Genomic DNA, 13,642 nt, shown 5'->3' with positions numbered 1-13,642 from the left:
CTGTTTACTCCATTCAAACTTAGCTAAAAATGTGTAATTTCGTGTTTAAATATTCAGCGTGTGCCGATATATCGCAGCTATAGGGGGCGATATATCGCAGCACGTAGATACGGAAAACACGAAACGATGCACAGTCGCCTCAGGCATACTGGCCCAGGCGATATATCGCCTACAGGGGGCGATATATCGCCTCCTTCAGCATAATTCAAATGTTTTTGAATTCTTTTTCCTTTCAGCCATTCAACTTCTTCATAAATCCAGCATCTTTTGAACGAGTCTTCAGCCTCTGCTAAACGATTATTCAAATTATTTTCACCTAAAAAGCTATTATTTTTATTCAAGTAAAATCAAGATCCTTTCATTCCTAAACTCTATAAATAGGACCTAGTACCCAGGCATTATTCACCTTTTGCTCTAAGTTCAGAGGCTGCAAGTGCTAAGTGAGTGTGAGAGTATAAACACCTGGGTTTTGGGGAAATCATAAGCTTAAACATCATAAGCTTACCAAACACTTTGGGAAGTAAGATTTCATAGTATTTCGGTTCGAGGGTTAGATTGATCTACAAGTCCTCAAGGTATTCAACACACTCTAGTTCATTGGTTTTATGTTATGTTTCCCTTCTCTTAGTCTTCTACTCAGTCTTCTAACCTCATTCTTATCTTGGTTAGGGAATCTAAGTTCTTGAGCACATAAGTTTTGGTAAGTGTGACTTTCAATGGTTTAGTCTTTCCATTCCTTTCATTTCATCTCTTTTTCTTCGTTAGACTCACCCTGTTATATATGGTTTTAGGAGTGTTCCAAAAAGTCCCAACGCTATCCTCTTATCCCGGTAACTTTGGTAAGGAAAATAGGATAGAATCTATATGTACATGTTTACGTTATCTTATGTTTTATGTTATGAAATATGTTATAAAATATATGTTATGATATGTATGTTGTAGGCTTGGGCATATGACCCATATGACTAACAAGACCCCAATAGATTATGGGCATATGACCTACTTAGCTAGTAGGACCCCACTAATCTCATGGGCATATGACTTGTCTAGTCTATGGGACCCCAAGTAATAATGGCCATTATAATAAGTGTATGTAATAAGTGTTATGATATGTCTTTATGTTTATTATGAAATTTATGTTTATGACTATGTGTTAGATTTTCCTTGCTGGGCATTAGGCTCATTCCTTTTTGTTTTATGTGCAGGAAAATAGCTTTAGAGGCGATCGGGTTCATGGATGCTTGGGATTGTGTATCGATGGTGAATGGAGTCAAGGAGCCGAGCGTTATTCGATTCGAGGATGTAGTTTTATTTTATGTCTTTTTACATGTATTTTCCGCACTATTTATGTAATGTATTTTTATTTTAAATTATGTTTTGTTTTTAAGATAATGGGATCCCATATCCTACTTATTTTATGGAAGTAACTCTATTTCTACAAGTTTCCAATAAACACTACACCAAAATATTGATTTTGTGACATTTGAAAATGTGACTGCTGTATATTTTTAGTAACATTTACAATTTTTGTGACATTTGTAGCAAATGTAAGATATGCCAATGTGAGTAAAAACTAGTGACATTTTCAAATGTAACAATAGTATTTTTTTAATGACATTTAAAAATGTCACTAAATAATAATTAATAGCATTTTCAAATGTCACTATATTATTTATTATAATAAATTTTATATTTATTTTTTATATTAAAAATAATTTTAGTGACATTTTAATAAATGTTACTAAACTAAAAATGTTATTAAAGTATTTTTTTAATATATTTAAAAGAATATTAAGTACATATTTGATAATTAATTCTTGCGTTTTATTTTTCAAATATTGAAGATGTTTTTTATTTTGAAATATTTTTATACAAATTTAACTTAAGTAATATTCACAAATATATCATAATAATCAACAACAAAAAGTTTGATAAATATTGTAAATAATACATAATTGTAGCAAAATAACATTTCATAAAACAACAACAACAATGGGACTTCTATGTACAAAAACATTGAAATAAATACCAACAAAAGAAAAAAAAAATACATACATGAGTTTAATTTCTACAACATAAAATCATAGCATTGAGTCACCAAGTTGTGTATCTGATTTCCTTGGAATCTACAAGAGAATAGAAATCATATAAAATTATTTGTATACACACATATATATAATGCATTTAATGGAAGATAATTATTGTAATTTTTTTATTTAGCTTACCACAAATGCTGTTGGCCATGCAATAGGGGCTCCAACAACTTGACCAATTGTCTTAAAATGTCCATATGATTTAATCAGTTGTTCGTTAGGCTTAATAGGAACTTGTACTATAACTTCAGAAAAAAAGGATCCGAGCTTTTTTCCTCCAACTTCTTTTGATGGATCTCTACTTAAAACGATACCAATAGCAATTGTTTCAGGCTCACTAGTGACACTCTTAAGATTGACTACTTCTCCAACCTGTATATATTATATTAATAAATGAATAATTCCAACAGTGGAGGATCTACTTATAAATATTTTAAAAAATGATAATATAATAGTAGTACCTCAACAACAGGAGTATCATATGCTGAAGATGAAAACCATAGTTGACGTTGAGTTTCTTTGTTATGTAAGGTACTAGCATTTATGGCCTACATATATAACAATAAATTAGCAAAATAACTATATATAGTTTATAGGTTAGTAACTTAAAAATCAACAAAATAAAATAAATCTTAACCAGGTGTGAAGATGTAGCATTTTCATTATAATGTAATGGCCGCACATAATTAAATTTAATGTAGTTAGTACAACTTGTTGTCAATAATTAAAATAAATAAAATACTAGTAGTTTGACTAACCTGAAGTGTAGATATATCATTGCCATTATTTTGCTTGCTCAAAATAGTCTTAGTAAGAATTTGAACTTGAGACCTTAGATCATTTACTTCTGACTGCAGAGTATCTACATACTCATTTTGGTTTCTTCTCCAAGTTGATTTATCCTTCCACACATCAGATGGGCAAACACCAAATCCATACATGCGAACTGATCCATGTTTTTCTTTACCCATAACTTCAGAAAAAACGTCATTCATACTCTTTTCTTTTGATGCATCTTCAATCAGTTCTTCTTTCTCTTGTAATTGTAACTATTATTGATTTAATATTGTAAACATGTAAGTTAAGATTAAACTAAACTAGCAAGCAAGAAATAACACATTAATTAAGAATAATTGGATCATACCATTGCTTCTTTTGTTTTCTCATTAGTAATGCTCTTATCTTTTTTTGAGTAGCAGATTTTGAACATGGTTGCACGTGTCGGCGTACTTGCACCATCTTTTTTCTACAAAAGAACATATTGTTTTAATTAAAAAGCAATGAAATTGACCTAAATTTGAAATAATATTCAAATGTTAATGTTAAAATACTAAATAAATTTTACCTGTAATGCTCTAAGTTGAGCAAAACTCTTTGTGCCAGTTGTATGGTTGTATTTTTTTTCTGCACGACTAGTCTTGTTTTTAGCACTCTTTCTCTAAAAGAATATTAAAGATTAAAATTTAGTTAGTAAACAATTCTTGAAATACAATGAAAATAATACAAGTTAATAAAAGTTTGAATGAAAAATACCATTGCACTTTCTGTTGCCCAATATTTTATTAGTTCCTCCCATTGATCATCATAAACTCTTTTGTCTTTATATTTCTTTTGCTCCTCAAAAGATAAGTGCTCCAAATAATAAGTTTTTTTAAGATAAGATTTCCAAGCTCTAAGTTTCCTTCCAAAAGTTCTGAAAGTCCAATTTTTAGCATGAGGAGGAATTTCAAATTTTTCCTACAAGAATTTAAACACTGATTATTCACAAATTTAAATATACTAGATTGTAAAAAATACAATAAACAAATATTGAAATGACATAATACTTCAATTTTTAACATAAAATACCAAACTAAATAATCATGAAAAAAAATAATTAATACCTGTATGATTTTCCACATTCCAAGTTTGTATTTAGCAGGTACCTCATGCCAAGTTTTATAATTAATTGGAGCATTTTTTCCATCCCGTACTAATGTCCCAATAAAGCTTGAAAGTTTGCTTGCACTGTTATCATATGGCTGTCCAAAATCGTTGCATGTGATTTTTATCTTCTCTCCATCCCGTTTTCCCCATATTTCACGCATTTGTGTAGGGCCTCGAGTTTTCTTTTCACCATTATCATTCATCAACATATTTGAAAATGATTCTATACTATCTTGTGAGGCCAATCTACATTGCATGTATGGATCCATAGCTGTTTTGAAGATTTGAAAAAATAAAGTAGTTATATATAATTTACTTCATTATAAATTAACAAAGAAAAAGGGCAAGCAATGAATAAGCAAGCAGCTAGAAAAAGCAATTTGAAAAAGTTACCAAGCAAAAACAAAGAATTGGAACAAGAACACAAAAGTTTATATATGAAGGAGCAGAGAAATATATATATATATATTGCTTTCAAATGTAATCAAGTTGAGTAGTAGTATATTATCATACATTGCTTTCATTTTAAATAAGAAAGAGAGCGGTAGAAAGGAGTTCTAGAATGCTATAAATAAGTCAACATACCGAATTCATTAGACCAATTGAATCAAAGACAAAGTCAACTATTTTCCACAAGAAACACATATTATAGCAAGAAGAAAATAACACATGCATGACTTTTTAAACCATGAAAAAAGAAAAAGAAACAGTTCTGAAAAAATGAGATACTATAGCTAGGATTATAAAAACCACCCCCACTTTTAAGACTTGTAGGGAAGCTCAAATATTAGATTCTGATTGTTTGGTCGGGAAAATGACTCAAGAACTTGAAACAGTCTTCTTCTATACCTGCTTTTTTTTTTTTTTAGTTAATATAGTGTGAGGTATATTAATTAAGGAACAACTGAATTAATATATAATGTATTAGTCTTTTATATATATAGTTGTCTTGTTATGTCAGAGTGGTTGGAGTACTAAAATAGACTTTGTGAAGTGAATGAGAGCATATGCAATAATAAAGCAATGGGAACTTAATACTATATATGTATATAATGTCGAGCACAATATATATAGGTGAAAATAGATAAATGAATAGGTATCACGTATAGCTTTAGTATTAATAAATGCACCGTCATGATTGGTTTGCTGGATTTGGTTACCATTTTTGAATTTTGTTATGAAACATATGTGGATTTTATGTTGTCGATGGAAAAAACAAAAAATATGATCAATTTCTAGGACTTACTGGTTAGAAAAGAAGCAATAATACAAACTTAATCGAATATCTAATTTTCACAAATCTGAATGCTTTTATGTTTAAATATTTGTGTCGGATTCATTAATTTTGAGGAATTTCAAACATATAATGCAAGGAAGAAAAAGAAGAATGACCTGAAATATTAAAATCGTTTTAGAATATTTGAATTGTCATCAATTGTGTTTGTTCTTCCATTAAGATCTTTGCAAAATTCAATAACAAACAAAATATGAAAATAAATAGGTTAAAAATTATATTCATAGAGAAATTAGGACTAGAAAGTGTGTAGTTTTACCTCCTTTTTTGTAGTCTTTTTCTCCTTGGTAAGCTTAGTTTAGCCTTCTCCAGATTTGAGATGAGTGTTGTATGCATATTTGAGATGAGTGAGGAAAGACTATCTTTTAGGGGTAAAACAATCGTGATATATAGAATAACCGCCATAATTTTTAATACGTGCTCTTTTTAATATGTATTTTTGTTTTATAAAAGATTTAATCAAATTTTTTTTATTTATCTAATTTGACAAAAAAAAAAAAAAACAAATCAGTTTACTTTCACATAATATATATATTTATTATATAAAAACGTTATTTTTTCTTTTAATATAAACTTATTATATAATAAGTTAATACTATTATTTATTATATATATAGTTTATTATAAATAATAAAATCGTTTATTATATATATAGTTTATTTCAAAATAAAAAACTGTCAAAATAAGTTTTATTTGAAATGTAGTTTTGATGGTTAATAAGTTTATTATATATATATTTATATAGTTTGAAAAACTGTAAGATATATAAAATCGTTTTATATATATATTATTTATATACTGCTATAAAATTAAAAAAAAATGATGTTACGTCTATTCACTTTTAAAATATCATATATATATATATATTACTCATTTTTGCACAAGAACAGGTGATATGTATCTATTCAAATTTAAAAAATTTAAATAAAAACTATTCAAAACTAACTTCCAAATTTTTAGAACTAATTTTGATAAATAATTAATTTTGAATAATTTTAGTTAATAATATAGCAAAAATAGAATTAATCACTAAGATTACTTTATATATATACATAAATATGCTTTCCTGAATCTGTCAAAAAAAAAAAAAAACAAAAATATCATATTCCATAAAAACAAAAAAGCGTAGGATAGTTATGATATTAGATTTTGTATATTCATAATAAGTATATGTATACATAAACATATTTTTTCTAAACAAACTCATATATTTTTTCCTATAATAGATATATATATATACATCATATATTATCAATTTTAAACAAAAAAAGTAAGATAGTTATTATATTAGTTTTTGTATATTCATAATAAATATATGTATACATAAAGATATTTTTTCTAAACAAACTCATATATTTTTTCCTATAATAGATATATATATATATACATCATATATTATCAATTTTAAACAAAAAAAATATAGGTGATGCAGTATCTAATTCAAATTTTAAATAAAAAATATTTAAACCAACTTCCATATTTTAAACTTAATTTTACATTTACAAATAAATATCATGGCTAAGAATAACTATATATATGCATGCATATAAAAAGATATATTATAAAATACTTGTTTTGCATCTCTACATCTTACTCTCTCTTTATTGGTCTCCTTACAAAACTTCATAATACTTGTTTCTCAAACTAAAAGCAACAAAAGTATTAATTTTTTTTTGAGGTAACTCTTATTCTTATGTTTTTCACCTTGTTATTTTTCTTGTAGAATATAATCAAATCTAAAATTAATTGGATTTATATGTGTATTTATTATTTTGATAAACAATAGTGTGTATTCAAATCTAATAAAGCACTATTTATGATTATTTTTTTCAAAAAAATAAATCAAAAGTTTTATTTCATAAGCACCAATATTTTTTAATTATAATATATAGTTTTACCATCTTTTTTGTAGTCTTTTTCTCCTTGGTAAGTTTAGTTTAGCTTTCTCCAGATTTGAGATGAGTGTTGTATGCATATTTGAGATGAGTGAGGAAATAAGATAATCAAAACTATTTTTTAGCGGTAAAACAATTGTGACATATAGAATAACTGCCATAATTTTTAATACGTGCTCTTTTTAATATATATTTTTGTTTTACAAAAGATTTAATCAATTTTTTTTTATTTATCTAATTTGACAAAAAAAAAAACAAATCAGTTTACTTTCACATAATATATATATTATTATATAAAAACGTTATTTTTCTTTTAATATAAACTTATTATATAATAAGTTAATACTATTATTTATTATATATATAGTTTATTATAAATAATAAAATCGTTTATTATATATATATATAATTTATTTCAAAATAAAAAACTGTCAAAATAAGTTTTATTTGAAAAGCTTATTATGGTTGTAGTTTTGATGGTTAATAAGTTTATTATATATATATAGTTTGAAAAATTGGAAGATATATAAAATCGTTATATATATATTATTTATATACTGTTGTAAAATTAAAAAAAATGATGTTATGTCTATTCATTTTTAAAATATCATATATATATTACTCATTTTTGCACAAGAATAGGGGATATATATCTATTCAAATTTAAATAATTTAAATGAAAACTATTCAAAACTAACTTCCAAATTTTTAGAACTAATTTTGATAAATAATTAATTTTGAATAATTTTAGTTAATACTATAGCAAAAATAGAATTAATCACTAAGATTACTTTATATGTATACATAAATATGCTTTTCATAATTTGTCAAAAAAAAAAAAATCATATTCCATGAAAACAAAAAACGTAAGATAGTTATTATATTAGTTTTTGTATATTCATAATAAATATATGTATACATAAAGATATTTTTTCTAAACAAACTCATATATTTTTTCCTATATAGATATATAGATATATACATCATATATTATCAATTTTAAACAAAAAAAAATACAGGTGATGTAGTATTTAATTCAAATTTTAAATAAAAAATATTTAAACCAACTTCCATTTTTTAAACTTAATTTTAAATTATAATTACTTTGAAATTTTTAATTTACAAATAAATATTATCGCTAAGAATAACTATATATATATGCATGCATATAAAAAGATATATTATAAAATACTTGTTTTGCATCTCTACATCTTACTCTCTCTTTATTGGTCTCCTTGCAAAACACTTCATAATACTTGTTTCTCAAACTAAAAACAACAAAAGTATTAAATTTTTTTTGAGGTAATTCTATTCTTATGTTTTTCATCTTGTAGAATATAATCAAATCTAAAATTAATTGGATTTATATGTGTATTTATTATTTTGATAAACAATAGTGTGCATTCAAATCTAATAAAGCACTATTTATGATTTTTTTTTTCAAAAAAATAAATCGAAAGTTTTATTTCATAAGCACCAATATTTTTTTATTATAATATAAATTAATTTGATTTTTTTTCATTCGCAGTATCAATGGATAAGAGTTGGATGCACCATTCTAGATTAAGTGATTCATACCAAGAAGGTGTTAATTTTTTTCTTGATTTTGCCTTTAAAAATGCAAGTCATGAAGAAAAAATTGTATGTCCTTGTGTAAAGTGCGGTCTTATCACACCTGTCATCCGTACAATTGCATTTGAACATTTGATATGCAACGGATTTGTAGATGGTTACACTAAATGGGTATTGCACGGAGAAACTTCTTCGCATGCTACGCAAAATGTTGACACTCCTAATGATACTCATGAGTCAAATTATACCATTGATATGCAAGGAGTTATATACGATGCAATTGGACATAGTATTGGAGACGACGAACGTGAAGTTGAAAATGATAATCTTCAAGGTGAAGGCGATGAACCAAATGCGAAAGCAAAAGAATTTTACAATTTGATAAAAGATGCAGAGAAAGAACTTTACCCAGGTTGTACGAGTTTTACAAAGCTCTCGTTTTTAATTCAATTATTTCATATTAAATGCATTTGTGGATGGAGTGACAAATCGTTTGGCAAGGTACTTGACTTATTCAAAAAAGCATTGCCAAAAGGTGAAACATTACCCAATTCTTTTTATGAGGCCAAAAAATTAATCAACGCTCTAGGACTTGATTATGAAAAAATTGATGCATGTCCAAAAGATTGCATGTTGTATAGAAAAGAACATGCAAATGACACAGAATGTGAAGTATGCTCTACACCAAGGTACGTTACATATAACAATTTTTTTCTTTTATCTGTCTTATACTTTCTCTAGATTAGAGTAACTTGACATTGTAAGAATCAAAATAAGAAACTTTTTTTCTTTTACCTGATTTATACTTTATAGATTATAATAACTTGATATTTTAATTATCAAAATAGGAGTGAAGCTAAAGTCTTGCGCCATTTTCCATTGATACCAAGATTACAAAGATTATTTATGTCATCAAAAACATCTGATTTTATGACTTGGCATTATAAACAAGATCGTACAAGTGATGGTTGTATGAGACACCCAAGTGATTCTCCAGCATGGATGACTTTTGATCACAACCATAAGGATTTCGCTGCAGATCCTCGAAATGTCAGACTTGGGCTAGCTTCTGATGGAATGAATCCTTTCAAAACATTAAGTGTAAACCATAGTACATGGCCAGTTATTTTGATACCATATAATCTTCCTCCATGGATGTGTATGAAGCAACCTAATTTCATTATGTCTTTGCTCATACCTGGTCCAGACGCACCTGGAAATAATATTGATGTATATCTAAAGCCATTGATTGAAGAGTTAAAGGAGTTATGGGAAGTTGGAGTTGAAACTTTTGATGCATCTACCAAAAAAAACTTTAATATGCGGGCATCACTATTATGGACTATCAGTGACTTTCCAGCATATGCAAACTTATCAGGATGGAGCACAAAAGGAAAATATGCGTGCCCATCTTGTCATCAAGACACTTATTCTTTATGGTTGAAGTATAGCAAAAAACATTGTTATATGGGACATCGACGCTGGTTAGAAAACAACGACCCATTTAGAAATGATGAAAAGTCTTTTGATGGCACAAAAGAGAAAAGAATGGCTCCAACACCATTAAGTGGTTCTATAATACTAGATACGTTAGCAGGCTACCAACTTAAATTTGGGAAGACAGCTGTTAATCCTTCATTGCCATACAATTGGAAGAAAAAGAGTATATTTTTTGATTTGCCATATTGGAAGGATAATTTATTACGACACAATCTTGATGTGATGCATATTGAAAAGAATGTATGTGAAAGTTTGATTGGGACATTATTGAGTTTAGATGCAAAAAATAAAGACAATCTGAATGCACGTCTTGATTTAAAATATATGGGTATTAGATCTGAACTTCATCCAAAGGAGAGCGAGTCAAAGAAAACTGTCATTCCGCCTGCATGTTTTACATTAAGCAAAAAAGAAAAAATTGTCTTCTGTCGATTTCTAAAGACAATTAAGGTTCCAGATGGATATGCTGCCAACATTTCTAGATGTGTTGATGTAAGCAAAAGAAAAATTTATGGGCTCAAAAGTCATGATTTTCATATCATTATGACTCAATTACTACCACTAGCACTAAGGGGAATATCGAGTGCACATGTTCGTCTACATCTAACTCCTTTAAGCAACTATTTTCGCATGATGTATTCAAAAGTTGCTCTACCACAAGATTTTATGCAACTTGAACAACAAATACCTATCATTCTTTGTAATCTTGAAAAATTATTCCCCCCTGCATTTTTTGATATAATGGTTCATTTGGTGATACACTTAGCATATGAGGCAAGAATTGCTGGACCATCAGTTTACCGTTGCATGTACCCTATTGAAAGGTAAAAATATTAATTAATTTTCATTTTATTTAACTGTAAGAAGTTTCAATATTTTTTCTAATGCTTATATGAATAAATATAGGTACTTGTCTAAGTTAAAGTCATATGTTCGAAACAAAAGCAAACCGGAAGGTTGTATTGCTGAAGGATATTTAGCTGATGAATGTTTAACATTTTGCTCAAGATATATGGAAGGTGTGGAGACAAAATTTAATTGCAAGCCTAGAAATTACAGTAATGTGGAACTAAATGGAGAAACATTGCCTATTTTCCAAATGACAGGTCGACATTTGGGCAAAATAGATACTAAGAATTTAGATGAGGATACTAAAGTTAAGGCACATCGATATGTGCTATTTAATTGCAATATCGTAGAATCATTTATTGAGTAAGTGTTATTTATTATATCTCCAATAATAATAAAAATGTGAAACATCATATAAATATGACTAGAGCTAACTTATTTTGTAGGGAACATCGAAATATGATTGCACAACAAAACTCTCGTCAAACAACCATGACCGTAGATCGGATTCATAGCGAATCATTTCCTTCATGGTTTGCAAAAAAGGTAAGGTTTTTTAATAATTTTTTCATCAACTTAATGAGCCAAACTCATATTGAGTGTACTTATTACATTTTTTTCAAATCAGGTAGAAGAATTATATGATAATGGGGATGATCGAGTTTCTGAAGATTTACGTTGTTTGGCAAAAGGTCCAAACAATATTTTCATTCGATTTAAAAGATATCTAATAAACGGTTTCAGGTTTCACACAAAAAAAATCGAAAAGAACTTAAGAACTCAAAATAGTGGAGTTATTATGACTGCCAAGACTCAAAGTTTCGCAAGTAGTAGGGACCCAAATCCTGTTTTCGGAGAGGTTACTTTTTATGGAATATTAACTGATATTATAGAACTAGATTATTCTTTGGGAAATCGTGTTGTGTTATTTAAGTGTGATTGGATTTCAAGAAGTGGCATTAAAAAAGAGAAGGATTGCACAAGAGTCAACTTTTCAAAATTGATGCGTGAAGATGAGCCATTTATACTAGCTTCTCAAGCAGAACAGGTAATGTATGTGGAAGACCTCAAACATAATGGATGGCATGTTGCTTTAAAAATCAATCCTAGAGATTATTATAATATGAGTGTGCAATCACACGACGAGAATGTGGAGTCTTATTTGCAAACTGAAGTTTGTAGCGCAACTATTGATGTTGGGGATGGAGAGAGTAGTTTGGTCAGGGAAGATATGCAAGACATAACCATTGATACATCAATGTCGTTTGATACAAATGAGATGGATGAAGAAACTTAGGGATTGTAATTTTTTTTTCTTATTCATATTTTGCATAAATTCTAGAATTTTATTTGTCTTAATAATTTTTATGGAGTTTAATTGCATGTATTCAAAAAAGTTTATTATAATCATGTGCTAATATTTATAGTTATTTTTCATTTATGAAATTAATTAGGCCTCAAAGAATAAATTACATTTAAACTCTTAATCTAAATTTGTAAAATAAAAAAAATTAACAAATTAAAAGAAAATAATTATTAAATTAAAAATGGCAACATTTCACTAGTAACACTTTTGAAATGTCACTAAAAATATTTATTAAAGTAACATTTTAAAATGTCACTAAATCTAATATTTTGTGACATTTTTGCAATGTCTCTATTAATATATTCTAGTGACATTTTTTGAATGCTACTAAAACTATATATTCACAAATTAGTAACATTTTTGATCAAATGTCACTAAATCATATAAATAGTGCCACTAATTAAAATGTCATGTATTCTTAATAAAGTAACATTTTTGCCAAATGTCACTAAAATATTATTATTGTGACATTTTTTGACAAATGTCACTAATTAAAATGTTACTAATTGCAATTTTTGGTGTAGTGAAAGTATGGTATTTTTGCAAAAATGTAAGTTTTTATGTATAGTTTCGTTAATGGTCCAAAAAGTCTAGAGTAGTGGGTCATTACATTGTATCCTTCCATTGAGGTATAAAATGATTGACCCCACACATCTGAATATATCAAATCAAAAGTTGCATGAGAGTGATTTATTGACTTTTTAAAGCTCAATTGGTGTAGCTTGCCATATTGACAAGCATCACAAAACTCTACATTAGTACACTTGACAGAAGGATTAACAATGGATAACACTTTGGCTAATATAGGCTTGGAAGGATGGCCAAGCCTACAATGCCATACAGAGACAGTGTTAGATTTATTATACACAGGATTACTGCTAGTGGTACAATTAAAAGTAGATGGAACACAAGGTGGAAGTGAAACATGTGTCGAGACAGACTTTGAAGACTTGAGAGAGGTTGTAGCTGGGACTATCGACTTAGAAGGACTTGGTATTGTGACATGGAGTTGATACGGGCCGTTACTGAGAGTACCCCGAAGAAGGACCTGCTTCGTTCTCTTGTCCTTTATAAGACAGCAAACAGAGTCAAACTCAAGGGGGACATTGTTGTCTTTAGTAAATTGAAAGATACTCAACAAGTTTTT

General features: G+C 27.8%; 2 protein-coding genes across 2 annotated transcripts; one reads left to right on the top strand and one right to left on the bottom strand.

Moving 5' to 3' along the window:
• Positions 1 to 2,081: 2,081 nt before the first annotated feature.
• LOC133784667 (uncharacterized) lies at positions 2,082 to 4,288 on the bottom strand. Its single transcript, XM_062223957.1, has 8 exons — positions 3,977 to 4,288; positions 3,627 to 3,830; positions 3,439 to 3,531; positions 3,238 to 3,339; positions 2,852 to 3,142; positions 2,555 to 2,641; positions 2,226 to 2,465; positions 2,082 to 2,126 (listed from the first exon to the last, which is right to left on the bottom strand). The coding sequence occupies exons 1-8, from the start codon at positions 4,286 to 4,288 to the stop codon at positions 2,082 to 2,084; spliced, it is 1,374 nt and encodes a 457-aa protein (XP_062079941.1).
• Positions 4,289 to 8,741: 4,453 nt separating this feature from the next.
• Positions 8,742 to 12,426, top strand: LOC133784666 (uncharacterized). The gene is made up of 5 exons (XM_062223956.1): positions 8,742 to 9,469; positions 9,629 to 11,104; positions 11,187 to 11,492; positions 11,576 to 11,675; positions 11,758 to 12,426. Exons 1-5 carry the CDS (start codon positions 8,742 to 8,744, stop codon positions 12,424 to 12,426), a joined length of 3,279 nt encoding a protein of 1,092 aa, XP_062079940.1.
• Positions 12,427 to 13,642: the final 1,216 nt, after the last annotated feature.

Source organism: Humulus lupulus, chromosome 6 (assembly GCF_963169125.1).
Source record: "Humulus lupulus chromosome 6, drHumLupu1.1, whole genome shotgun sequence".
NCBI classification, from domain to species: domain Eukaryota; kingdom Viridiplantae; phylum Streptophyta; class Magnoliopsida; order Rosales; family Cannabaceae; genus Humulus; species Humulus lupulus.
This window is presented reverse-complemented; position numbering and strand designations above follow the sequence as displayed.

Excerpts from the sequence above, each read along its gene's own strand:
- LOC133784667 (XM_062223957.1), bottom strand. The coding sequence starts at position 4,288 with ATGGATCCATACATGCAATGTAGATTGGCCTCACAAGATAGTATAGAA. Across the intron at positions 3,831-3,976 it reads GAATGTGGAAAATCATACAG|GAAAAATTTGAAATTCCTCC; the intron begins GTATTAATTATT and ends AAATTCTTGTAG. Across the intron at positions 3,532-3,626 it reads GGGCAACAGAAAGTGCAATG|AGAAAGAGTGCTAAAAACAA; the intron begins GTATTTTTCATT and ends ATATTCTTTTAG.
- LOC133784666 (XM_062223956.1), top strand. The coding sequence starts at position 8,742 with ATGGATAAGAGTTGGATGCACCATTCTAGATTAAGTGATTCATACCAA. Across the intron at positions 11,105-11,186 it reads TGCATGTACCCTATTGAAAG|GTACTTGTCTAAGTTAAAGT; the intron begins GTAAAAATATTA and ends GAATAAATATAG. Across the intron at positions 11,676-11,757 it reads CTTCATGGTTTGCAAAAAAG|GTAGAAGAATTATATGATAA; the intron begins GTAAGGTTTTTT and ends TTTTCAAATCAG.